The sequence below is a fragment of the Carica papaya genome, chromosome 9 (genome assembly GCF_054855325.1).
Source record: "Carica papaya isolate Zhongbai chromosome 9, ASM5485532v1, whole genome shotgun sequence".
Lineage (NCBI taxonomy): Eukaryota > Viridiplantae > Streptophyta > Magnoliopsida > Brassicales > Caricaceae > Carica > Carica papaya.
Genome location: NC_142317.1, coordinates 10,620,503 through 10,646,062, shown reverse-complemented (window position 1 = coordinate 10,646,062; position 25,560 = coordinate 10,620,503). Strand labels below are relative to the sequence as shown.

At 35.7% G+C, this 25,560-nt stretch overlaps 3 protein-coding genes across 9 annotated transcripts; 2 read left to right on the top strand and 1 right to left on the bottom strand.

Annotated features, from left to right (window-relative positions):
* Nucleotides 1-139: 139 nt before the first annotated feature.
* On the top strand, nt 140-16,757 carry LOC110822971 (Protein kinase superfamily protein). Of its 4 annotated transcripts, XM_022053202.2 has the most exons (13): nt 140-290; nt 586-1,033; nt 1,163-1,291; nt 1,675-1,869; nt 9,562-9,609; nt 9,676-9,804; nt 10,312-10,436; nt 11,526-11,636; nt 11,948-12,056; nt 12,297-12,415; nt 13,270-13,423; nt 15,872-16,016; nt 16,201-16,757. In XM_022053202.2, exons 2-13 carry the CDS (start codon nt 920-922, stop codon nt 16,320-16,322), a joined length of 1,500 nt encoding a protein of 499 aa, XP_021908894.2. In that variant the 5' UTR covers nt 140-290; nt 586-919; the 3' UTR covers nt 16,323-16,757. The 4 variants fall into 4 exon arrangements, with proteins under 4 accessions (XP_021908894.2, XP_088068128.1, XP_088068129.1 ...); XM_022053204.2 differs by lacking the exon at nt 140-290 and having other exon boundaries at nt 431-1,033; nt 16,254-16,757; XM_088212003.1 differs by lacking the exons at nt 140-290; nt 1,675-1,869 and having other exon boundaries at nt 428-1,033.
* A 481-nt stretch (nt 16,758-17,238) lies between these two features.
* On the top strand, nt 17,239-20,498 carry LOC110822972 (uncharacterized). 2 transcript variants are annotated; one of them, XR_015816587.1, is made up of 3 exons: nt 17,239-17,516; nt 19,016-19,904; nt 20,325-20,498. XR_015816587.1 is itself a non-coding variant. In XM_022053206.2 (3 exons), exons 1-2 carry the CDS (start codon nt 17,423-17,425, stop codon nt 19,393-19,395), a joined length of 474 nt encoding a protein of 157 aa, XP_021908898.2. In that variant the 5' UTR covers nt 17,243-17,422; the 3' UTR covers nt 19,396-19,421; nt 20,325-20,498. The 2 variants fall into 2 exon arrangements, 1 of the variants encoding a protein (XP_021908898.2); XM_022053206.2 differs by having other exon boundaries at nt 17,243-17,516; nt 19,016-19,421.
* Nucleotides 20,499-21,256: 758 nt separating this feature from the next.
* On the bottom strand, nt 21,257-24,571 carry NDPK2 (nucleoside diphosphate kinase 2). Of its 3 annotated transcripts, XM_022053328.2 has the most exons (8): nt 24,245-24,570; nt 23,871-23,927; nt 23,591-23,677; nt 23,109-23,189; nt 22,909-23,021; nt 22,757-22,806; nt 21,556-21,667; nt 21,257-21,329 (listed from the first exon to the last, which is right to left on the bottom strand). In XM_022053328.2, the coding sequence occupies exons 1-7, from the start codon at nt 24,521-24,523 to the stop codon at nt 21,600-21,602; spliced, it is 735 nt and encodes a 244-aa protein (XP_021909020.2). In that variant the 5' UTR covers nt 24,524-24,570; the 3' UTR covers nt 21,257-21,329; nt 21,556-21,599. The 3 variants fall into 3 exon arrangements, with proteins under 3 accessions (XP_021909020.2, XP_088067769.1, XP_021909019.2); XM_088211643.1 differs by lacking the exon at nt 21,556-21,667 and having other exon boundaries at nt 24,245-24,571; XM_022053327.2 differs by lacking the exon at nt 21,257-21,329 and having other exon boundaries at nt 21,361-21,667.
* Nucleotides 24,572-25,560: the final 989 nt, after the last annotated feature.

Genomic DNA, 25,560 nt, shown 5'->3' with positions numbered 1-25,560 from the left:
GATGAATAATGAATATGGACTTTGTTTCTTTGGCTATAATCACTTCTTTATGATCCACCGTAAGAAGATTGGAAAAACGTGTTTTCATATCAACTCCATGTTCATTATTTTTAATAAAAAGGTTGAATGAAATCCGCTTCATGTTCAACAATTTTTTTTCTACTAAAGACCGGTTAGGGGATGCTCATAGTAAACTACTTTGCGAACAAGTTTGGTTTCTTTTGAAACAAGGTTAACATGTTAAACCTCCATTCCATCTTGCAGGGGCATGATAGAGATAAGAATTGAAGGTAACAATTCAAATGTTTAAACCTAGATTAGCTGGGTAAAAAATTTACCTTAATCGTTGCAAATTCAAACATATAACTTACCTCTTCCAGTTGAGTTATATATATATATATATATATGCATATGCATACCCACAGTCCAGTATAATTAAGTGAATTGATTTTTGGTTCTCTCTCGCGCTTATTATTGCCTGAGATGAGAACGCTGTTCGAAAGGACTTGCAGTCAAGATGGAAGAGAGCACTAAGTACTAATAGATTTTTTCTTTTTTTTTTTTTAATCTTTTTATGGAGAACAGGATAGAGAAAGAAAAGTAGACTTATCCGAATCGGGAAACAAGAGGACGAAAGATGATCTTTCTCTGCCAGGCCAACCCTATTTAAATGCCATTCTTTTACTGTGTCCTCTCGTTATTTTCTCGTCCGTGCAGAGTTCTAACGTCAAATCTTCTCATTGCTTTATCACCCACAACCTATGCCTACTTTATAGTCGTCCCAACCAGGCTTCGATGAAACATTTAAACCCAGAATTTTACAAGGAAGAGGCCCACAATGTAACCCAATTTGATTGGGAGGATAGAGTACAATGATATTATTAGCAAAACTGAAGGGCTGAATCCTACAGCAAACACCATGTATCCTTTTGATTTCAAGGATATTCAAGACAATCTCTCAGCTCATTTTAGACCCTGGCAGCGCTCCATTCAATTCTGGGTTCGAGCTGCTGACATATATACTGGCTACAAGGTCTGCTTCTCTCGTTTTCTCTACTCGTATACGCGTCTCTATGTGGGTCGACATATTTTCTCCTCTTTTTTGTTTAAGAATTTGAGTGGGTTTTTACTTCATTATCTGGATCTACGGGTGTTTTATCAGGTGTTCCAACTTCGAGTGAGATTGGTTAAGGATGCGCAGAAACAGGAAGAAATGTGGGAAAAGCAACATGAGCTTGCTGCTGACAAGATTTATGGAATGTGCTCTGAACTTGGCGGGTTCTTCCTCAAGGTATTCTGACACATTCCTTTCGTTTTATTATTATCTCAACGCCTCTCTTCTTTTTTCATGCTCTTATTTCCGTAATTCAGAATTGATTATGGTCCCCTGAAGTGGGTGGTTTTGGACGTCTGGATTTAAGTTCCTCCTTAACAGCTGTTTTCTTTTTTTATGTTATGTAACTTTTGAATTGTTTGATTCAAATGGTAATGTCCTTTTCTTTAATGCCTCAATTTGTTTCTCAATCTTCTTTTTCTGTTTTTATTTCTTTATTTCCTTTTCAATTTTCTTCTTGAGGATAATGTGTTAGAGATAATTCGGATTTAGGAGATTTCAGCCGTTTGTTTATCAGTCTATTTCGTAGATGGTTCTTAATTGGTGTATATTTGAATTAGATTGCTCAAATTATTGGAAAGCCTGACTTGGCCCCAACTGCATGGGTTCGAAGGCTTGTCACCCTGTGTGATCGAGCTCCTGCAACACCATTTGATGCAATTCAAGTTGTTCTTGAGAAGGAGCTAGGTAGAAGTATTGGTGAATTATTTGAAAGATTTGATGTGGATCCTCTTGGCTCTGCTTCCATTGCACAGGTACTCAATTCCATCTGAGTGGCATGTCTGTCTTTGTCCAACCATTCATCTGTAAAGATTGTCATTGCCATTGGCCTCAACCTGTCAAGTGAAAGGAACTCTAATATCAAATGCTGCTAAATGTTAATGCTTCTGCTAGTTTAATAGCAATTCTTTGGAAGAAACTAGATAGCTATTATTAAAATTTATTTTCTTAAAAAAGATAGCTATTGCTAAAATAATACCTACTGTCTGGGAAAAGGCTAACATGACCTGCTTGTGCCAGAAGGTCAAATATTCAGTACTGGTATAGAAATAACCTTTTTGGAAGAATGCATTGTATTTATCCCTGAGTCCCTTGGTGCATTTTAGCTTTTCAGGAATCTTTGATATATATACTAGTGGCAATAGGTTATAAGAATGGAATAAATAGATGAGAGAAAATAGGAAGGAGAAGAGAGATAAGACAGTTAAGAGAAGAGAAGAGAGAAAACTCGGTAAGGATACTGAATTAGATAGATTTTGAATATTAATCATCAGACCTGAGAAATCAGGCTACAAGCATATATACTCTACCAGAACTGGGCAAGAAATCCAAACAGAATGGAAATAGTTACAACAGAAAAAGAAGCCCTAACCAAATGCAATTCATTGACCACCTCTTTATTTCCTACTCAACCCTGGACCACCACCACATCCGCTTGTACCTTTACGCCTTTTGTATACTGACAAGGATTTGTCTACTTTTCCCTCAAGCTCATTTTTCTTACCATGAGCCCTGACTGTGACAATTCAGTCCCGTGGAGGAAAAACCTTGTCCTTAAAGTTTACATGAGGAAATTGCTGTTTCAGATACTGAGCATCTTTCCTGGTGCTTTCGCTGTCTTCCAGTCCCTCCCACCTTCCTAAAAATTGTTCCATTTGTTTTCCCTTCTTGATGACTGTTCTCTTCAACAAATGACTTCAAGTTCAGTCAATAAATTCCAACATCATCAACGTTAGGCATCTCTTCAGTGTATTTCTGCTTCCTGGAATTTATCTCTTAAGTAAGGATACATGGAAAATAGGGTATATTCTCATTTGTTTTGACAACTTAAGCCGATAAGCCACCTTGACTTACTTTACTCACCACCTCATAAGTTCCATAGAACCTCGGAAACAATTTGTAGTTCCTTCTTCCTTTTAGAGACTGTTGCTTGTATGGCTGTAATTTGAGAAACACCAAGTCTTTTTCCTCAGTTGTCTCTCAGTCCTGTGCAGATCTACATACTGCTTCATCCGATTCTGAGCTTCTACCAACTGTTGGTTAAAGAACATGCTCATCTGGTGTCTCTCTTCTAGAAAAACTTCCAGCTTGGCTTATGGAGTCTCAATCTCCACGGTGTCAACAAAGTGCGACAGATGATACTCATATAAGGCTTGGAATGGATACATCTTGATGCTGGAGTAGTAGGTGGTGTTATACCATCATTCCGTCAGGCTTATCCATCTAGATAATGCCTTAAAGTTCTTATGAGTCATGCATTGGAGATAAGACTCCAAACATTGATTAAGTCTCTAATTGCCCATCCGTTTGTGGGTGATATGCATAGCTAAAATGAAAGAAGTTCCCAAAAGTCTCTTGAGTTCCCTCCAAAACGAACTTGTGAATACCTTGTCACAATCTGAAACTATCACTTTTGGAGTACCATGTAGTTTATGAACATTGTCGATGAATATCTAGGCAACCTTGGGAGCAATGGACTGACTAACACATGTTTTTTTCCGGATGATACCCTTATTTTCTGTTCGTCCGATTTCCGCTCCTTGATTTTCTTGAAATTCACTTTACTATGCTTCCAAGTGGTTTCTGGATTTAAAATCAATCTTCACAAATCTGAATTGGCGGTGATGGGTTCCTCTTCAGGTGATTCTCTAGCATAGGTACTGGGTTGCATAGTTTCTCGAGTACTCATCACATATCTTGGCTTCCCTCTTGGGGCCAAATACAAGAGCAGAAAATGCTGGGATCCAATAATAGATATGTTTCACAACCGTCTTGCAAATTGGAAGAGAAAATTTTTATCCGGGGGGGAAGATTAACCCTCATCAGAAGCACCCTCTCGAATCTTCCTATTTATCTTCTATCGGTGTTTAACATTCCAACCAGTGTTGTTAATACTTTGGAATCTATCCAATGCAACTTTCTATGGGTTGATGATGTTAACAATAATAGGAAAATTCACCTTGTCAACTGGAAAGATATCAAGAAACCTCTTCAAAATGGTGGCTTGGGTTTGAGATCAATAATTACGCTCAACAGGGCCCTTCTTGGGAAATGGACTTAGAGATTTTGGAATGAAGGAAGCAGCTTCTAGAATCAATCATCATGAGCAAATGGTTTAATGGCGATTATCATGACCACTCTAGAATCAAAAACAGCACTTATGGTTTAAGCCTATGGAAAAACATTTGGAATCTTAACAATATCATTCTTCATTAATTTTAGATGGATCATTGGTAAGGGTAACATAGTCCATTTTTGGTCAGACATTTGGTATGATACGGTTGCATTCCATTCCATATTTCCTCTTACTTATGCTATTGCCAGAGACAAAAATATTCTGGTTAAGGATGTTGTGGATCAGGACAATCCAGGCCTTTGGCAGGTGCGGGTAACCAGAAATCTGCAAGATTGGGAGTTAGAGGAGTATGAATCTTTGCTTCAGACTTTTTCTTTTATTATAGTTTATTATAAGGAGGACAAAATAAAATGGCTACTCTCCAAGAACGGTAACTTTTCTATCTGATCACTCTACAATTTCTTGGCGGGTAATCTTAACTAGAACCAGAATATCTTCCCTTCCAACTTAATCTGGAAGTCTAGAGCAACTCCAAGAATTTCATTTTTTGCTTGGGAAGCTGTGAAAGGCCGTATCCTTACTCTTGACAACTTAGTGAAAAGAGGGATCACTATTGTAAACAGATGTTTCCTTTATAAAAATAGTCTTGAAACTTGCAATCACCTGCTTCTTGGCTGTGCAGTCTCATAACATCTCTGGAACACTATCCTTAGTCTTTTGGGTCTGTCGTGGGTCATGAATAACAACATCTCAGCTGAACTTCTTGCCTGGGAGGGCTTCAGCAGCAAAAGAAAAATTATAAGACTCATCCCCCTCACCATTTTGTGGGCCCTTTGGAAGGAAAAAGACAATCGCGCTTTTGAAGGAAAGAAGTAGATTTTGACATCATCATTGACAGTTGGTTTTATTATCATGGTTACACTGTTTTAGGACATAATATCAATTGTTTTGATAATCTTGGTTTTGTTGTCGATAGTTTAATCGACTTGTAAATATTTTGTAAATTGGTTGTACCCCCTTGGCACCCTTGTATCAATACAGTTCCATACTTTTATTTCAGAAAAAAGAACCTTAGGAGCAGTGAACAGATATTTAAGTTTTGAAATGAGCGTATTTCTAAATCGATCCACCAGTACCATGATAGTACCATTGTCTTTGGATTTCAGTAATTGCTCAATGAAATTCATGGATACATGGAACCAAACCTGATTTGGGAGGGTTCTTTGAGGTTGTAGTAACCTGGGTATAGGTATTTTTTCTGTCTTACACATCTAAAAGATGTCACACCATTGCACCCAATCCAGAAGTTGTTTCTTCATGCTGAGCCAGAAAAAATGTTGTCTGAGCCGCTCATAAGTCCCTCTGATTCCAGAAGGGCCCCCTATGGCTGTATATGACACCCTTTTATCAATTTCTGCCTCAATTCCTCTGATGCGTCAATCAATAGTCTTCATTTTTATCTTAATATTCCCACCTTGAGTTTGACATGGGGTCTGGTAACTGTCTTCACCATTAATTATGCCATTAAGTCCCTTACGAAGGGATCCCCTTGATAGCTTGTCGTAACTTCAGAAAACCAGAACGAAGAACTTATGGTGGTCATTGCAAACAAGGTAACCTCTTCTTTTGTTTCCTTCAGATTCTCGCAATCTCTTCTAGATAGGGTGTTTGCTACCTTGTTTCTATTCCCCTATTATACCATATGGAATAATTTTACCCCAAGAGCTTGTCAATCCCCCTTTGCTGCAGCATAGAAGTAACCTTTGGTTCAACAAATATTTAATGCTTTTTTGGCCTGTTTTGATGATGAATGAGGCTCCTTCAAGATAATGTCTCCATTTACTTACTGCATACAATATGACTCATAATTGCTTCTCATGTATAGATAGGGTTTAGTCACATCTGCAGAGAGGTTTGAATGTAGGCGATTGATTGATTTTCCTGCATAAGTGTTGCTCTTATTCCCCTCCCACAAGCATCAACTTCCAATACAAATTCTTTATAGAAATAAGGTAATTTCAGCACCAATGCCTCAATCATTATCTTCTTCAATTGCTTAAAGGCGTTTTTTGATTCTTTAATCCACATGAAGGCATCCTTCTTTAGCATGTCCGTTAAAGGCTTGCCAATAGAAACATAGTCCTGGACAAACTTTTGGTAACACTCAGTGAGTTCCAAAAACCATCTTAGGCCTTTAATTGAAGTAGGAAGACACCAGGGCAGCATTGCTTCAATTTTTTGGGAATCAGTTCTGACTTCTTGTTTGGAGATAATGTGTCCCTAGTATTCAATCTCCATCTCTTAGCATAAAGTTGGTGCTGCCTGAGTAATATACACAAATTTTTCCAATGTTGTTTGTGTTGCTCCGTAAAAAAGTTATACACCAGAATGTCATTAAAGAATACAGGGATAAACACCCTCAAATATGCATCAAAGATAAAACATGAGAACTTGAAATGTGGCTGGTGAGTTAGTTAAAACAAAAGGTGTAACTTGGAATTCATAGTGCCTATGATGTGTCTGGAAAATTGTTTTATAGACATCCCCCTCCTTAACATAGATTTAGTGGCATCCGAATTTCAAGTCAATTTTTTAATATATCAGTGCCCCCCCATGTAACTCATCAAGAAGATCATCAATAACTAGAACTGGAAACTTGCCCTTAATTTTCTATAATCAACACAAAACCTCCATGTACCATCTTTTTTCTTCACTAACAGAAATGGGGATGCAAATGGAGAATGACCAGTGTGGATTATTGAAGCATCTAGCATTTTCTTCACTTGCTATTCCATTCCCTGTTTCTAGAAGTGTGGGTACCAGTAAGGCCTTAAGTTGTTTGAGAAGCTGACAGCCACAAGAGGGATGACATGGTTTAAGGTTCTAGGTGGTGGTAATCCTTTAGACTTTTCGAAAACATCCTGGAATGACTGCAATACTTGCCCATCTGATTGCTTTCTTTCATGGATGCATCTTCAAAAGGCAGGTCTATGGGCGAGCTGTCCATGGGCCAAAGGCAATATGCTATTCCTGTACTTTGGCTGCCTCCCCTTGTAAGCATTTTGTTGAGTCTGTCACTTGTCAATTTAACTAACCTGTATTGCATCTTTACCCCCATGCAATGCTACCTGCTACCCTTCTATTTTGAAGCTAAGTTTAGGCTCTGCAAAATAAAATATTATGAGGTTATACATCCTCATCCAGCACACCCTTAATATCATATCATAGCCACCCAACTGAATAACTCTGAAGTTGTAACAAAGCACACAATTCTGCATTTTGTATTGCACACCCTAATGCATTCTTCTTCACTAGTCACCTAATGTCCATTAGCCACTACCACTCTCAAAGGCTTGTTATGTCTAACCCTATTTTATAGTCCTTCTGCCATAGCAGAATCCATAAACGAGTGAGAACTTCCACTATCCTGAAGTATCATGACAGCTATCTTTTCTAATGATTTTTTTATCCTCACGATTCCTCCTATAGACAGGCATCCAATGGTTTGCAGAGAAATGGTTCCCGTGTCCTCAAGAGTCCCCTGGTTCTGCTCTTCCTTGTTTTCTTCCTTCACCTCCTCGTCTTCCTCCCCGTGTTCCTCCAGAACCATAACTGTTTTATTCTTATACTGATGCCACAGGAAGAATCTCTCTCCACACTGGTAAGTTGAGTTGCTATGCTTCCTTCCTGTGGGTTGTAGGTTGTAGCTTTTTGGGTGGTAATTATCTTTTTGTGCTTTGTCATGAAGTGGTTGGTGTGAATAGGGAGAGTTTTTGGGACTGGTTTGTAAGTAATGAGTTTTTGGGCTGTAGGCAGGAGAACATTAGTGGCCAACTGGTTTGTGGCGATTCAAAGCCTCCATGGATTGTTCTAGCCATAAGGCCAGCACGAAGGCACGATTTAGGATGAGAAGCTTATGCATTCTAACAGTGGGTCACAACTCTTCCTTCAAACCCACTGATGAAGCAAGGAATAATATATCTCTCGGATAATCCAAAGATTTTTAGTAAGCAACAATGGCCTGATCTCTCAATTTTTTCCTGGTAATTAAGTACTGAATCATCTTGTACAAGTTTATTGAATTCCTCCACCATATCAATTCATGCTAAACCTCCAAATCTTTTATAACTCTTCCACAAACATTTCCTAATCTATTAGTCCATGGGGACTCACTCATCTGTGAAACCAAATTTCAGCCTTATCTCCTAAGTATAAGACTATTGTTTCTACTTTGTTCTCATCAGCTATATGAAACACCTGAAAATATTTTAGACAGCATCTGATCCAGGTTCGTAGGTTGTGACTCTCGAAGATAGGAATCTCCACCTTCAGCATAAGGGTCCTCGACAAGTTATTCCGTGGATTTTCGGCAATGCTTCCCCCAACTTCACACTGCTTCAGGATAGGAAGAATACCCCATTCATGGGCTTGATACAAAGGAGAATGGCTTAGCGGCATAGCCGATTCTCCAAGCTGCGGTCCTTCCTGCAGCATCTCCACAAGCTGTTGAAAACATTGGTCAATATGCGCTTTAGAGTGGTGCTGCGTTTTGTACATCTCCCCATAAAGTCCGATATCTTTTGGCCGACCACTCGCAAGTTGTCACCCAGTTGCTTCCACTTTTGTTGTTTGTTTATGGTATGACCTTCCCCTTGTTCTTGGCCATCACCACAATATTCGCAAGTGGCTTATAGGAGTTGTTAGGTTTTGATACCAAGTTGTCAGGAATCTTTGACATATATAACTGTGGCGGTTTAGGTTATCAGAATGGAAGAGAATATATGAGATAAATAGGAAGGAGAAGAGAGATAAGAAAGGATAAAAAAAGGGAAGAGAGAAAACTCGGCAAGGATACTGAATTAGATAGATTTTGGATATTAGTTGTCATAACTGAGAAATCAGATTACAAGATTATATACTCTCCCAGAATCAGGCAAGAAATCTGAACAGAATGAAAATGATTCTAACAGAAAAAGAAACCCTAACCAAATGCAATGGGTCAGCCACCTTTTTATTCCCTACTCAACCCTGGACCACTGCCATGTCCGCTTGTACCTTTATGCCTTTTGTATACTAACAAGGGTTTGTCTACTTTTGCCTCGCCCATTTTTCTTACCATGAGCTGTAGTGGTGACACTTTGGCTCTATCTAAATTTAGGTTCAGAATGTGCCACTTCATATTTTCGGAGTTTGATTTACTTCGCTTGATTGTGCAGTTTCTAAATTTTCTGAATATTTAATTGTTTCTTCTTATTTTCTTTTGAAAGTTTCTTGACATTGTCAGGACCTATTGAAAAGCTTTATTGCAAATCGGTGGAGAAAATATTAATAGAAACAGTTATGAACAATAAATTTTTCCTGCTCAAATTAGGTTCATCGAGCAAGATTGAGCGGTGACAAGAGTGATGTTGTTGTCAAGGTGAGGTCTACTGAAAATGAAAAGTTTCAAAATATCCATAAGATTCTAACCATAAGGGGATGATAGGTGCAACATCCTGGTGTTCAGAATCTAATGATGACCGACATCCGTAACTTACAAGCATTTGCTTTGTACATGCAAAAGACAGATATCAAATTTGACCTGTACTCTGTGACAAAAGAAATGGAAAAACAGGTGCATTATCTATCTTAATACTTCTTGTAAATATTTTATATGAATTTTTCTTTCTATATCTTTTCATTCACATCTGGCTGGAGATGCTTATTAGGATTTGAAACCAAGAAACTTCATCTCAGCCATAAAGGTCTCTCGTAGCAGTTTCTCTCAGGAAGCCACATGGGCAACCAATGCCCATATAAATCAGTGAATTGCTTGTATTGGTTAGCATATTGATTACTAATTGAATTGGATTATGATATGTTAAGATAATTGGATATCAGTTAAGATTGGTTCTAATTGAAAAAGGAGTACGTTACTTACTATTTTACGTTTTGGTGGTGGAACTCCTCTCTTAATATTGGAAAAGGAGTACGTTACTTACTATTTTACGTTTTGGTGGTGGAACTCCTCTCTTAATATATTCTTCGTACTTTACAAACAAAAGCTTCATTGTGTTAGTGCTGAATTTGACAATATACTTTTGCAATAGTAATTTGTTTATTTCCGTATATCCTTTTCAAGATTGGGTATGAGTTTGACTTCACGAGAGAGGCTAGTGCGATGGAAAGAATTCGGCATTTTCTCTATGAAAATAACAAAAAGAGTCCAGTTATGATTCCAAGAGTGGTGCCAAATTTGGTTACTAGGTATGTTATACTATGCTATATTCCTATATTGTTCTAAGCTTTGCAATGTACAGTGATCATGAACAATCTGTCCCTTTAAATATTTGTTTTCTTTGCGATAGTCAATATCTGTTTCATTTAATTGAACATGCTGGAAATTAGAGCATGGCAGGGAACTTTTTATGTTGCAAGGTATTGGACTTGGAACCCACGTCTCCTATCTTATGATTAGGTTTTTGGTGGTTAATTTCTTTAAGATCCATATCAATTGGTATTCAAATGGTCCATCGTCTTTCTCAATTGCAATTTGCAAGTAAATGATGAAGCCGGAATTACAATATCTGCCTAGATAGTTAAAAGACTAGTTAGATGCCAACTCATGTGGGCACTGGAGGCTGTAAAGCATCTTGATTGTTATGGGGTTTCCTGCAAAGCATAGTACTCGGATCTCATGTTGGAAAACTGTCACTAGGATAAGAGATTTATCAGGATTTGTGCTCATCCAATCCCAACAACTAGGTTTGAGGTGTAGTCCTCTTATGAGAAAGTCTAGAATATTAATAGTGGAAGAACATTGAGTTTGCAAACATGACCATAAAAGAAAAATGAGTTGAGTTTTGATAAGGTGGACTGCCAGAATCAGGTCACCTCTTTGATTGGAAGTCTTGATAATTTTTTTTTTAATAATCTGGAGTATGAGATGTCAGTAAGAATTGATCTCGGTAACTTTTTCTTTCAAACTTTTCATACAATGTAATCGATTTATATGTAACAAAAGGTTGGTGTCGAATGCCAATAAAGAGGTCTCAATGTTACCTTTTCGCTTGATAGATACTGCTCCCTGTTTTCCATGTGTGCATTAAATAGTCTACTTCAATTCTCATAATCTTCTTAAGGATCATAAGTAAGCATTAACTGCAACAATGCAAATCATTATGACCATTTGTACCACTGTCTCAAAGCGTGCCCCATTTCCGTTTTTCACTACAAAATGGCCAAACACTTTATTTTTTTGCTACTTGATTCACTTTCTTAATTTGTGGCACTGCTTTGTTCTAGTGTTTTTACTCACTATGTAAATTCTTGCTCAAATTTTTTTTCTTTGGTTAGGAGGGTCTTGGTGATGGAATATATTGATGGAATCCCAATTCTGAATCTTGGTGATGAAATAGCAAAGCGAGGAATAAATCCTCGTGGTAAGATTGCAGCAGCAGCAAAGCAGTAAGCCCCTAGATTATCCTAAAGAGTATGGACTGTTTTTTCTTATTAAAATGTTTTTAAGTCCATTTCATTTAGGCTCGTATCTCTATGATGAAAATTGAATTCTGTACTTTCTTTCTGGCAAACATCTGCAATCCTCTGTTTCCTGGATAGCTTAGTTGCTCCCGATGTTTCTTTCAGTTTTTTTCTCATGGAAGTTTTTCTCTCTCGAGTTTTTTATAATTGGCTTTACTAGAAAAAAGATATGTTATATTGGATTCAATATTTTAATAATAAAGAGTAAATGCCCATTAAAAATTCTGTGCATGAAGGAACATACTCAAGAGCTTGACATTGGCATATGGAAAAATGATACTGAAGAGTGGTTTCTTCCATGCGGATCCCCATCCAGGCAATATCCTGATTTGTAAAGGTTCAGAGGCAAGTCACGATAAATTCTCTTTATTGTAGTTTTTTCTCCTGGCATTTAGTATTTTTGTGAATCTCTTGTGTACTTCTCTCATGATTAATTAAAACCATAGTCACTCTTTTTCTAGTGGTTATTTTAACTTCAATATGAAAAGATTTAAACAACGGGCATAATACTTTCAGGACTATTGAAGTTTGACTGTTGTCTGGGCATGATTAACTTAAGTGGAGTTCCTTTCTTCCTTAAGCTAGGTTGCCTTGCTGGATTATGGACAAGTGAAGGATCTTCCACAGAATCTGAGGCTTGGTTATGCTAATCTGGTTCTTGCTATAGCTGATAATGATCCTATGAGAGCATCAGAGAGTTTCAGGTTAATTTGCCTTGTGAATTTGTTATAATCAGCAAACTTAAAATTTGTTTTTATCTGCAAGAATGAAAATGTAGGCTGAACGTAGTGTACAAAGAACATCACAATGCATATTCTTTGAGATCTCTATGGAACAAGAAGTAGATGATGGACCTTGTCGAATGATAATAAAGTTGGTGTTATACAGCTCAGCTAATTCTATTACTTGATTTCAATATTTATTTTAACTGGTTATCTAATTACTGTAGTCCAAACAGATAGGTAATGAATCTGGATATATGACATATGGATGTAGCTAGATATTTGATAGCAACTGCCTGCTTGGTGATGTCTTTTTCAGTGGGTTTGCAGTTTCTCGTTGAATTTACTATAGCCAGTTATTTATTTTATGTTTTTCTTTTTTTTTCTTTCCCTGAATCCTAGAGAGCTTCCTCTGATGCATCAAGCTGATACTAGAATGAATAACCCAAAGTACTCAAGCCCATACTATAAATTTGGTCATCACCCCTTATTTGTACCTTCAAATTTCAGGGATAATCTTTGTGTTGTACATTTTGTCAAACTCTTTTTCTTGCATATTGTATTTAAGTAGCGATTTAGTTACTGTATCATTTTAAACACCAAATATGAATTAGTGAATTCTGGTTTTACAAAATATAGAAGTGGCTTGAAGTTTGATCACGATCACCTGCTCTATAACGTCCCGTTAGGTTGCTGTGGTCAATTATTTGATCGACGTTTTCATAATTCCTAAGAAATTTCACTAAAAACTGAAGCTGATTTAAGAAAGAAAAGCCCAAAGTAACTCTGTGCTACAGATCTTATCATTGACATTTATTTATATCTTCTCATTTTAGGGACCTTGGAATTCGTACCTTCAGCAAATGTCAGAATGAAAATCAGGAACTATTCAAGTTAGCACAGACAATGTTTGACACAAAATTACCTCCAGGGGTCTCAATGCTGCAACCTTTCTCAGAAGATTCTTCAATTAAAAAAGTAGCTGTTGAGGTAAGTGGTAGATTCACTTAAAGCAAAATGTTGTACATGCTGTTTGTGGGTTCAAGCTTTTTCACTTGGTAACTTCGCAACATATAACACTCCCTGGTTCTCTGTTAACCGGGAGAGTTGCAGGTATAGCAATATAATTAAAGGGCCAAAACGTACTTGGATATACATTGCTTTTTCTTTGTTTCTTAGAATTTTGGATGAAATGAATTATTGTATGATTTCATTTTTCAATATGTATGATAGGCTAATTTTGCTTTAGATTTTTAACAGAACCACACTAATAACAAGGCACAGGGTTGCAATTAACATTCCTTACTCTAAGATCACTTTTGAGCTGAAATGTTGATCTTTTTCTATCATGGATTTTGACAGCAGTATGTTTATGAGCATGTGTTGTAACTTGAGATATGGTTGAAGTCTTTTTGAGGAGAGTGCTGTGGTTTTGAACGTCTTGACAGTTTGAATTGAAAACGTGAAATTATGAGAGAATTGCAAAAGTTTTGGCTTTATTAGTGCAGCTGGCCATTTTTTTCCTTGCTTATATGACGTTCCAATGGTCATATTGGTTGCTCATTTGACGTTCCAATGGTTATATTGGCCATGCTTTATTTCTGTATTTCTTCTTTCCTCTTCAAACTAAAATAATATACCTAACTTTAAAGTAATCCCCCAGTAAACAAAGGGCCTAAATACCTAAATAGCCTCTATACTATTCTTTTTGGTTCAAATGACTGTTTATTCATGGGGAAGGGGTCAAGAAGGTGGCAGAACCCCTATGGCAAGAGACCTTCTTCGCTGGTGTGTGGAAGGTATGGATAGAGAGGAGCAGTAGGATATCTGAAGACCGTTACCCTGCCATTTCATGAGCTGTGGGAAAGGTTAACGTTCTTGGCCACCTTATGGGCTAAACCTCACGAGAACTATTATGATTTAGCAATCTCCGAGCTTCGTCGAAATTGGAAGGCAATTATTTTACTCTTTTAGGCAGTTTGGTTCATGTTTGTTCTGTTTCTATTGTAATTTACTTTTTCTTTTTCACAAATTTTTGAGGAGACTCACCTGTTCACCGAATATGTATCTTTTCTCTCCTTTACTAAAATATTTCTTATTCTATAAAAGAAAAACCCATTTTTATGTGCAAATATACTCCGTGATTTTGAAAATTATTCAAATAAATTCCAATTGTCAACATATATTGACATTCTGTATGTATCTACGGTATGGCGGCTGATGTAGCCATGTAATAACAGTATTTTATAGACTTTTGCCAGCATGGCTGATGCACTGACAAGGGTCTTTATACATGAAAAAAACTACATGAAAGCTCATAATTTTTGGATATCCTAGAGAATGATCGATATCTCTCTTCATCAGTAGTAGCAACTTTGAGTTGGCCTTTTGTGTACATGTCTTTGAAATGGTGTTACCGGAAGTTGACAGTCAAGTGCTTATTCGAATAACTTTTGGAAAGTAGTTTATTTGAACAGAAAAATAATGTAGAGGGTTATTTGAACAAAAATGTGTAGCATATGGATCATTTAATTAGTTAAGCCAAAAAAAAGATTTGGCATGTGGGCGTTGAAGTAACCACGTGAAATGTACATAAATGATGTTAATAGAAGTTGATGGTTGGGAGTTTATTTGAATAGTTTCTTAAAGTATAAGGTTTGTTTTGTTACAAACAAAAACGAATAGTATAAGAATCATTTAAGTATTTAAGTCAAAAATAAAGAAATAATAAAAATCCGGGAATCCTAACTAAAAAGAACTCTTTTTTTGCCCTCTTTTGGTGATAGTGATGATTATTATTTTATTGCATGAAAGATATACTATTTAATGGTTAAGGTAGTCATGATATGATAAACTCATATCTTTTTTTTTTACTACATTCTTAAATACTAAATGACATACATTGATCAGAAGTAGATGTTAACTTATGTTCATCATTTTGAAAAATATGATAAATGGAAACATGGTATATGTTAAAGATCTTGCAGCATTTTATGGGTCAAATAAGCTTGTATATTTAAAATTCAGGGTCAATTTAATTGAATAGGAAGTAGCACATGCCATTGCTTGGATTTGGTGGGAAGTAGCAGATACCATTGCTTGGATTTGGTTGAATTGGATAGCTTTTCGAAGCACGTGTTGTTCATTAATATACTATCTGCAAGCACATTTTCTTCTCTGTTTTCTCTGTTGATTAAGGTGGATTTCCATTTGGATTCATTTGTCTCCAATGTTTGAAAATTAAAATTCATAACCAGACGGAACAAATGTATATTTCATCATTTATAAAGCAATACTCTGGAATTTCAAAATAAAGTAAATATTTCTTAGTCCGAGATATCAGTAAATTTTTGGTAATATTATTTTTCTGAGTAGTCATTTTGTTTTCCTGGTATTTGGTCTATCATCTATTTCTTTACTGGATTTTGTTGATTACAGGCTTTTCCGGAGGAACTGTTTTCTGTTCTTCGCACGGTACATCTCTTGAGAGGACTTAGTGTTGGTCTTGGAATTAATTACTCATGTGCAGAGCAGTGGAAACCAATAGCGGAAGAGGCTCTATGTGTAGCTGGAAGATTAAAAGGTGAATTGTTTTTCTGAATTCTGAAGTAACAAGAGTATTTACTGGGCATATAACTATCCGATGTTGGAATTACAAATATAACATTCTAAAGTAAGAAGAATATTATGTAAATCTCCTTCCAAAGAAATAATAGTGTTGACACTCGTCATGAACTAACATTCATATGAGCAACTTGTTTGCACAGGTTCTCTTTTCCTCTGGATTCTGAATGTCACATTCTTACTGGTATTATTTCAGACAAGGATCGAAAGACTAGGGGTACAAGGCGTGGCTTCTTCAGAAGATTATACTGGAAAGAGTGATTAGCAAGTGATTAGAGGGAAGTGTGAATCAACTCCAAACCATTTTCTGACGCGAACTATGAGTTTGCCGATATTCTGATTAGTGTTTCCGTAGGATACTTGATTTTTCACCTTGGTGATTTCTAAGAGATGTTGGATAATGTTTTGTGTGGAACAACAGCAACGGCATTGAAGGATAAGCTAAGTTATCTTTTTAGGTGGATTCTAGTATCTCATTTCACTGAGTTAAGAGTATGAAGAGAGTCATGAGAAGCTCGTATGTTCATCAGCAGCTCTCAGAGGCAAGTTATTTGAACTGTTTTTTGCAAAGTTTAACTTCATGATTCATGTACAGTGACTTCATTGAAAGAATTCATTGGTGAGTTGCAGTTAATCCCCTGCATACTTTTATCTGTTAGACTGTTAGTTATCCAAAGTTGAGTATATTATTTTCTGTTTATTTATTTACCTATAATCCCAATCTATGGGATTTGATTTCCTGAAGCTGCTGTAATGGAAAACTTCTATAACCATTGCAGCACACACTCTTTGTACATATTTAGTTATGTATGTATATATATATATATATATAATATTTTAATATTAAAACTAAAAAATAGATAAAAGGCTTATAAATATTCATGAAATTTGAAAGTAAGTAAAAATATATATTTGATTTAGCTTTTTTTATATAAATTCCGTGTAACTCATTTGTAAAAGAGTTCAAAAGTTATATATGCATATATATATATATATATATGATAATTTTTAATAAACATGTATTATTAGTTTCTAATTTGTAATATTTCAAAATTTATAGCCAGTCTACTAATAATAATAATAAAGTATATCTATCTCTTTTTTCTACCGAAAAAATAATGTCACAATGATAAACCCCAAAAAGAAGTGAAATTTTAACTTAGATTGGGCTGGAGACTTGGGGCCAACCCATGTTTTACAGAAAAAGTGTGCCGGGTACGATTCCCGCTCCTCTACTCAGTTTGTGGCGCCACTTCTCTGCTCTCCCTTTCATTTTCAAGCATTTTCTCTCACCCCGCCAACGAATCTACCGATTTAGCGAGAGAGAGAGAGAGAGAGAGAGAGAGAGAGAGAGACGAAGAAGAAATGTTTGGAAGGATGAGACCTTCGTCTTCTTCGCTAGATAGCCTTGAGAGGCCTCCTTCTAAAGTTTTCAAAGACGATTCTCTCTCCATCTATGGTAACCCTCTCTCTCTCTCTATATATATCTCTCTCTCTACACATGCTTAATTCCAGTTTGTGTACGCCGATGTAAAATCCATAGCTGATCTTCAATTTCAGGCTTCCGATTTGCTTGCGATTTCAATTTGGTTTTCTTTCGTTTGTTTCATTTTACCTCTCGGTTTGGTTGTAACAGGGAAGGATGAAAATGAAATTTCGGTAATTTTAGATTTTAAAATATATAAATCTATAAGGATGTACTTCAGATAGACCATACTCCAGTTTGTTGTTTTATCAATTAGAAGAGAGAAAAAAGATTCTGTAAAATGCGTCAACTTGAGGAATTCTTTTTTGTCCGTTTGGTTCAAATCTTTTCGTGTTTCTAGTTAATTTTGACTTCTAATTGCTCATGACGGTATTGATATATTGAATTATGATATTATTTCTTATGTTTTAGCTAGTCTCATCCCATCATTGAACTACTTGACGGTAGTATTTCAGTTACTTCTCTGCCTAGTAATTGGAATTCTGGCATTAAATAATTCAATAGAAAATGTATAAGAAGAATAAACGTATATACTAATACTAATGGAAAATTTAGAAATAATGACACAGTAAATAGAATGAGAAATGGATTAATGAAATTTAACACTGTGTTCAACACAAGGAGCAACAAATATCCAGGAATATTTCTTTTAAGAGAAAAATATCAAGTGTCGAAATTTGGTTGTAATGATAAGAAATTCATCTAAAATTTCATATAGAGAAGAAATTAAAAAACGAATTTAGCATGGATTTAAAGATGTGAGCAGTATGGAAAAGCGTGCTAAATTTAGGCTTTAATTTGATTTTCAATCCCTCAGGTTCAAATTTATTATGAACTTTGGGTTTAAATAATATGTAGTATGATTCGATCTAGAGTCCTTGAAGGGTGCTTCAAACTGTCAGAGGGCCATGAACCATGAGTAGATAATTTAGTACTAACATTGTCATTTGTTTGAAATTGAGATGATCACCATGGATGAGCAGGAAAACGAATTGCTTATTAGCAACAGGAATAAGTAAGTCAACGGACTGCATTGAAGCTGCGGCTATGTATGATTCCATAAGACCTGAAATCACTCCTGGTCTGCTGGTGTGCAATTTTTATTAGTTTCTTCACCTTAGATCCTTTCATAAGACTTGAAATAACTCCTGCTCTGCTGGTGTGCAATTTGTATTAGTTTCTTCTCCGTAGACCCTGTCATAAGTCTCGAAAGAACATTGTGTTTCATGGAAGATGTGACTAATTTCTTTTTGTTTTTCTTTCCTTCAATTCACTTCAATATCTGGTTGGATGATATGCATTTCAAGTATCATTTACTTATTCTGTTACAATCTCAAAATCTACCTAGGTACTAGCTCCACCAACTTCTGTACCTTATTTACTTGAAGATCTAGAGGGGAAACTGAAAACCACGTACTCCTACTGCTCTTGATTCTTTACTTGATATATTGAATTTCGTTTCTTTTATGCAGAGGCTACCCTTTTGAAGCTCAAACTGGGTGCAAAGAATGACCACTCTGAAGCAGCAGCGGAGATCCAAGGGAATTGTGATTCTCTGAGTCTTCCAGAATATGCCCCAAGCTCAGTCAGTTCAGGTATAATGAAAAAACAGGTAACCGCACCCATCTCACCCAATGAGGGGGCTATGATGGACGACACAGATTGTTCTTCAGCCAATAGTTCGCCAAGTTCCAGTGATTACCAATCTACAAGAAGCTTGAAAGAGCATGGGAGCAGGAATACGTCTGTCGCTTACCTGTTTTCCAAGTACAGGAGTCTGCAACATTCACAAAGGTCATCGTGCGAGGTGGTGATGATAATAGGAAACGATAATTGTTTTGAGTCTGTGTAATTATATGGATGGCCACTAATTATCAGGTAAGTTTCAAATTCTTCACCGGGTGTTTATATTTCACTCACCCCATCTATTAAAATGTCTTTGTGCCATGCTTCCCCTAAGTTGGTGTCAGTAAAACAAGTTTAATATCGTCAGGCACGTTCCTAATAAACATATGTCAAGTTGAAACCCAGACCCCTTCTCCCATGCCCGAAGCGGCTTGGGCAAATAGCCTTATGTCTTTCTGCAGTCCATCCCATGCTTCAGTTTTCACCAGCACTAACAAGCAGCATACAATATACTCTCACCTTTCTCCTCGGTGCTTTCCATGTCCCAGCAAAAAAAAGTAAATGGTTTTTTCTAGCTGATTCTTTCAAGGAAAAAGAGAGAAAGCAGAGATGGTTTTAGGAGAAATTTGTTTGGACAGAAACGGGAAGGAACAGCACAAAGTATATTTAATGACGTTTAAGGTTTCTTTCCGGGTTCTGGATGTGTTGGGCTTGGAGCAATGGAGGCCTGTGCAGGTGGGTGTGTAAATTTTGTGTTTCTCTGAAGTGGCCTCCAAACCAAGTGTCAATTAGAAACCTGAATGGATTTTGCTCAAACACGTATTCATATGACTTTTGAACTTCTCTTTTTCTTTTTCCATCCTATGCTTTCACTGTATGCTTCTATATATTGAACTTTATACCTTTCTACATTTAGTTGGGTTATGGGTGTGTAGAGTATTTTTGTTCTTCAAGGGATCAAATAAGACTGTCAACACTAAAGAGTTTCTTTTATGAAGGAATCTGTTGGGATGTGTTTGTTACAAATTAACTGCTTGATTTGAAGTTGATACGTATTGCGTGGATTATATTTTGAAAAGAACCTTAATATTTTCATAATTGGATTAAAACACATTGTTTTAAATAAATTTTAACAAATAATCTTACTTGTTACAGGCATATGCTTACTATGCTGGCTGCACGTGGACATGCGTCGCCAGATTCTGTTCCCACAGGTTGGACGAGGCTAATCATGAAATTTAATAAGAAAGAAAAGTTTGTAATATTATTTACCGACCTGTTAAGTATTATTAATGTCTGAAAATAATAATATCTAAAAGTTATAATTAATAGTTTAATGCTTTCAATTATCCCCAGAAAGTTGGATATTTAATGTTTTCAATTATAGAATTAAAGATTCAAGCTTTTTTAAATTTGATTCCTTGATTTTTAGCCTAGTGTTAGTACAAAACTAATTAGAACTTCAATCATTAAATTGTAAATCTCATAATTTTTTTTTTTTTTTTTTTGTAAAAATATTTGAGGACTAAAAGTAGTACAACATTAATTGTAAATTTTAAGGACCAAAATTTAGTTAATACTAGAGTTTATAAAATGTAAACTTAATACTTACCCAACCGTGACACCCTTTTCATCCATGCTTTTTTTTTCTCTAAAATTTATTCTCTAGAATGAGATTGTGTACGTATGTACGTATAAGCCTAGCAATTCATGGTCAGGCAAGATAGCGGACTGAATTTCAATTGGGCTTCCAACCAATTAAATTATTTTATACATCCAGTTTCGTTCAAATATTTAAAATATAAAATTAGATCCACAAATTTAAAATATTTACATATATATAAATCATGTAACACATAAAATATATGTAAATTATATATTTAATTTATTTTTAGATATACATAAACTAGTCAAGTTTTTCTTTTTATTTATTTATTTTTTTTTCTCATCATCAATAAGTCTAGTTATTGAACCACCAAATTCAGATCCGAGCCAACCAGAATCTATCCTCTTCAAATCTGATCTTCTCAATCCAAACCCAAATTCTAACTAAAAACTGTTTCCAGACAGGAGGAGGGAAACAATACTACTGTTGGACTGCGTGTTTGAATTAAACTCCCTAGAAAATGCAAGAAAACAAAAGTTGCCATAATCTCAACCCTGTAACAAGATAAGAAAATTGGAGTTAAGCTTCTATGAACGATGAATTTTTTCTGACTCGTATACAAATTCATATATGAATTACGAATTAACACAAGAACAATTAATGAAAATTTTCCTTACTCTATACGGTATAACAGTACTTGTGAATGTATGATTTAAATTGGCCACTGAATTTGTACGTAGCAAAAAATGAGGTACAACAAAATATTGAAGAAAGAGAGACCTCCAGAATTTCAGCCTGACTACTGATCAAGAATCACTGAAAGATCATTCTCTCAACCATGGTGCCTGAGCTGGTGTCCATTCACACAGTTCACCTTCTTTAAACCAGAGAGCTGCAGAGCACTCCAATTATGAGACAAGATCCGAGAATGAAATTTTAGCAAGTAGAAGACAGGATGCTTTCCACTTCAACAAAATATTAGAAGCTGTACTGGTTCAGTTTCTCAGTATATATATTTCTTTCTCTAGCTTTCTCTTCATTAAAACTCAATAAGTGGGAAAAAACTACACTAAAAATTATCACATCATTATCATTCAAAAACATTTCTCCTTTTCTCCCTCACCCACACATTCTGATGTATGATAAATAAGGAGTACTTTGTATGCTAAGATGGTCTGGGGTTAACCTAGTTATCGAATCTACAGTCTTTAGATATAACAGCTAAGACTTGCTAAGCATCAAAGTTGAAATTTGTTTCCGTCATGCTATGATGAATATTGAGAAAATTCTACGTAATTCTATTGAATTAGTAGACTGATAGAAATGTGATGTTACGAAATATTTGTAATGCTTTAACTTAGAATCTTAATATAATTATAACTAAGGAATCCTAATAGGAATTTGGAGGTATTCTAAACACGAATAAAATACTAACGTTGTAATTGGTTCAAATTTCAATTGTATAGAATACAATTTAGACAACAAAAATGTAGAAAACGTAAGAGAATCAAATAGGATTGAATCAAGTGTAAGAGTACTAAATTATAATGACATAAAAAAAAAAAATTAAATCATTCTCCTAATAGTACTCCCATTGCTACCACCAATATTCTCTCTCAGACTATTATATTCCTATTGTATTCGAGTCATTTGTCTAAGAATATGCACTTCAGCTGAAAAATACAAAAAAAATATATACTTATTTCTTTAAACATAAAAAATGCTCATCTTTTCTACTAACCTGCATATAATTCCAACTACTATTATGTTTTTATCAGTGCATACTGCCCCGATTAAATGTTTGAATTCTTGAAAAGAAAAGGACTGCTAAATGAGTTCCAATGGCACATTATAGACTTCTCGAGGACAAAAATTAACATCTTAATTATGGATCTGACGTTGATTGAGACTGAGAAAGAAAACACACGATACTTAGCTACACAGCATAATCAATGGATGCATATGGTCAAAGGAACGTTACCTATTTCACGCTTGCCATTCTCAGGACTGTCACTGCCATGGACCACATTCCTGCCAAAGAGAATCTTCATGAAGCCTTGTCTTTTTGATTAATTATGATCGTCAACAAAATCTTAATGCAGTATAGTCAATTTAAAGCCTTCAGGGTCTAACCTTCCCGTTTGAACAGCAAGATCCCCTCGTATGGTGCCTGGTTCAGCTTTAAGAGGATCTGTAGACCCTATTAGCTTCCGCGCTGAGGCAACAACACCAACACCCTCCCAAGCCTTGACAATATAACAACATGATTGGTTTACGCTGAAAAACTAAGAAGTTACAACAGGAGAGTAAGGAAGAGGTGATTTGAATCCTACCATACAGACAACTGGGCCTGATGTAATATACTCGATCAGCTTAGGGAAAAATGGCTTGGACTTGAGATCCTTATAATGCTCCTGTAACAATTAGAAATTGCACACAAGTGAGCATCCAATGAAAATTTACAATCATTTATGGTCTAAGAATAAGCTATGGAAACTAAGCTCGGATATCTACTAAAATGCCTTCAGGATGACATATCCAAGAGAGTAAAATAACATATATGGATCACATCAATATCCTCATTGGTTCTTATGTATCAAGGTAAAATACTATGAGAGATTGGTGGACCTTGTCCTATATGACCTTTCCAGTGACTTCCCAATAACCAAACAGGGTTTTTATGCTAAACATTGTATTATGTATCTAGCAGATTTAACAAAAGTTCAGCCATGTAAAGAACCACTTCCTCAAATTAAGCCAGCCAAGTTTCTTTAAACACTAGAGGCTAAATAGAAAGATAAATACAAAATCAAACCTCTGCCAATTCTGTGGGGCACTGGAAGAGCTTCAAGCCAGTCAGTTTAAACCCCTTCTTCTCAAATCTTGAAATTATTTCTCCAACCTAAGACAAGGAAGAAGGTACAAGAAATTCTTAGAACAAATATTTTCCAGATTTCTTCCTCTGATTTCATTTGCGCTGTTGACATTAACTGAGGAATAGAAAGAGAGAAAAGATTATAATTCCCCACCGCCCAATTTCAGCAATTAAACATAGCATTTGAATTAGAACACAGAGATTAACGAGTGAAGCTTACAAGACCACGCTGTAGACCGTCGGGCTTAACCATGATGTAGGTCTCTTCCACTTGCTCCTGAACAGAAAATTAAGCCACAAATATAATGTACAGCAATAAAACTGAGCTTCAAAAAATCCACAAACGTACAAATGGTTTTTCCTCTCAAAAGAAAAATGTAAATGTACTTCTACCAATTATCGTAAACACTAAAGAAATGAACTTCATCCAGATAACAATACAAGAATAATCAAATGGGTAAATGAAAATTTCTGCAAAAAGTGAAGAAATTATAGTTTGACAGTTTTCCTTTCAAAATTAACCACAACTCAACACCTTATTCAATGGGGCTCTTCAAAACCACGTTAAAAACAAAGAGTTTCAGAGAGACAAACCATGGACGCGACCAAGTGGGGGAGGAAGATGCCAGTTTGGGTGGAGTTACGGGCACTGGTTTTGGAACGAGGAGGAGGAGGAGTAGTAGTCGGGTAATTTGAAAAAAGATGGGACTGTGAACGGAATGCTGATAGTTGACTGGTGGAGGTGCTTAGTATAAGCTTGTTTGGGGCGCACCATAAGCTGCACGCAGTTCTGTTTGAAGACGCTGGTAAGTGAAGTAAAGAAGATGAGAAGACACATGGAGTCCCTCCTCCTAAAATCGCCGCAGTCTCCATCTTCTTCCTTTCGTCTGACCCTTTTTCTCTTTCGATGGGTCTCAACCTCTAAAGTGAGGCTAATTTCAAAAGGTTAGTTTACTGAATTACCCCTCCTTTGTTCTCGTTTTCATTTTTATTTTTTAATAAAAACATGCCCTAAGCTGCAAATTAATATCATTTTAATTATTATTTTATAAAGTAAAATTGTTTAGTTCTAGAAAAAACCAGGATAAACACTAATAAAACAAGAAGTCATATTAATACAATTAGTCTTGTTATAGAGAATTTTTTTTTAACAATATCTTGTTGCTACATATATAAAAATATTTGTATATGTTGTCTATATGATACTAATTATAACCTCAAGACCTCAATGGATAATTAATTTTTGTGCAACAAAGAGGTCTCCTTTAGGCCTTTGGGCAAAAAATCTTTTATACTGTTCTTCAGTCATTAGGCTAATTAAAAAAATATCTACTCAATGTGCTTAGAAAATAAGGGGCTCGCTGCTTTTACTTAAAGATTGCTAGTCAAATATCTCAGTAGAAGAATTTAATTTCTTTGAAGTAGTATTTCGGGTAAGAATTCTTAAGAATATTCAATAAAACTAATACTTATGTCATTGCATATATTGATAATTATGTAATGTGGATTTTGCAGGTAAATAAGGTATTGGGTGGACTTTATAAGGGTTAAAGTTTCTTTTAATATTTCTAAACCTTTATCCCCATGTCTATTTCTGTCTAAATCATGTAATTACCAGCATTGGATCCAATTTCGTTATGATCCCTGATTTCTGCTACAAGTGTGGAAATAAAAGATTGTAATTAAGGAAAAATCTCAGTTATCAAGTCCCCAAATAGAATGTGGCTTAAGCCATATAGTCCTTGGCTACAAATTGACTTCCATCTTATTAATGGTTTAGTGAGCAGATTAACACAGAAGTTGTCAAAGAAGCAAAAGAATAGGGTAGGATAGACAGTAAGGTTAATCTGATTAAAGTATCTATTGCATGTTATCAAGGATTGTTACATTGTATAAATGAAGCCACAAGT

What these genes read in the sequence shown, in the direction of transcription:
- LOC110822971 (XM_022053202.2), top strand. Translation starts at nt 920, where the DNA reads ATGTATCCTTTTGATTTCAAGGATATTCAAGACAATCTCTCAGCTCAT. An exon ending in TTGGCGGGTTCTTCCTCAAG is followed by an intron (nt 1,292 to 1,674) that starts GTATTCTGACAC and finishes TATTTGAATTAG; the next exon opens with ATTGCTCAAATTATTGGAAA. An exon ending in TGATTTGTAAAGGTTCAGAG is followed by an intron (nt 12,057 to 12,296) that starts GCAAGTCACGAT and finishes TCCTTAAGCTAG; the next exon opens with GTTGCCTTGCTGGATTATGG.
- LOC110822972 (XM_022053206.2), top strand. Translation starts at nt 17,423, where the DNA reads ATGTTTGGAAGGATGAGACCTTCGTCTTCTTCGCTAGATAGCCTTGAG. An exon ending in CGATTCTCTCTCCATCTATG is followed by an intron (nt 17,517 to 19,015) that starts GTAACCCTCTCT and finishes TCTTTTATGCAG; the next exon opens with AGGCTACCCTTTTGAAGCTC.
- NDPK2 (XM_022053328.2), bottom strand. Translation starts at nt 24,523, where the DNA reads ATGGAGACTGCGGCGATTTTAGGAGGAGGGACTCCATGTGTCTTCTCA. An exon ending in ACGGTCTACAGCGTGGTCTT is followed by an intron (nt 23,678 to 23,870) that starts GTAAGCTTCACT and finishes TCCTTGTCTTAG; the next exon opens with GTTGGAGAAATAATTTCAAG. An exon ending in CAGGCCCAGTTGTCTGTATG is followed by an intron (nt 23,022 to 23,108) that starts GTAGGATTCAAA and finishes TATATTGTCAAG; the next exon opens with GCTTGGGAGGGTGTTGGTGT.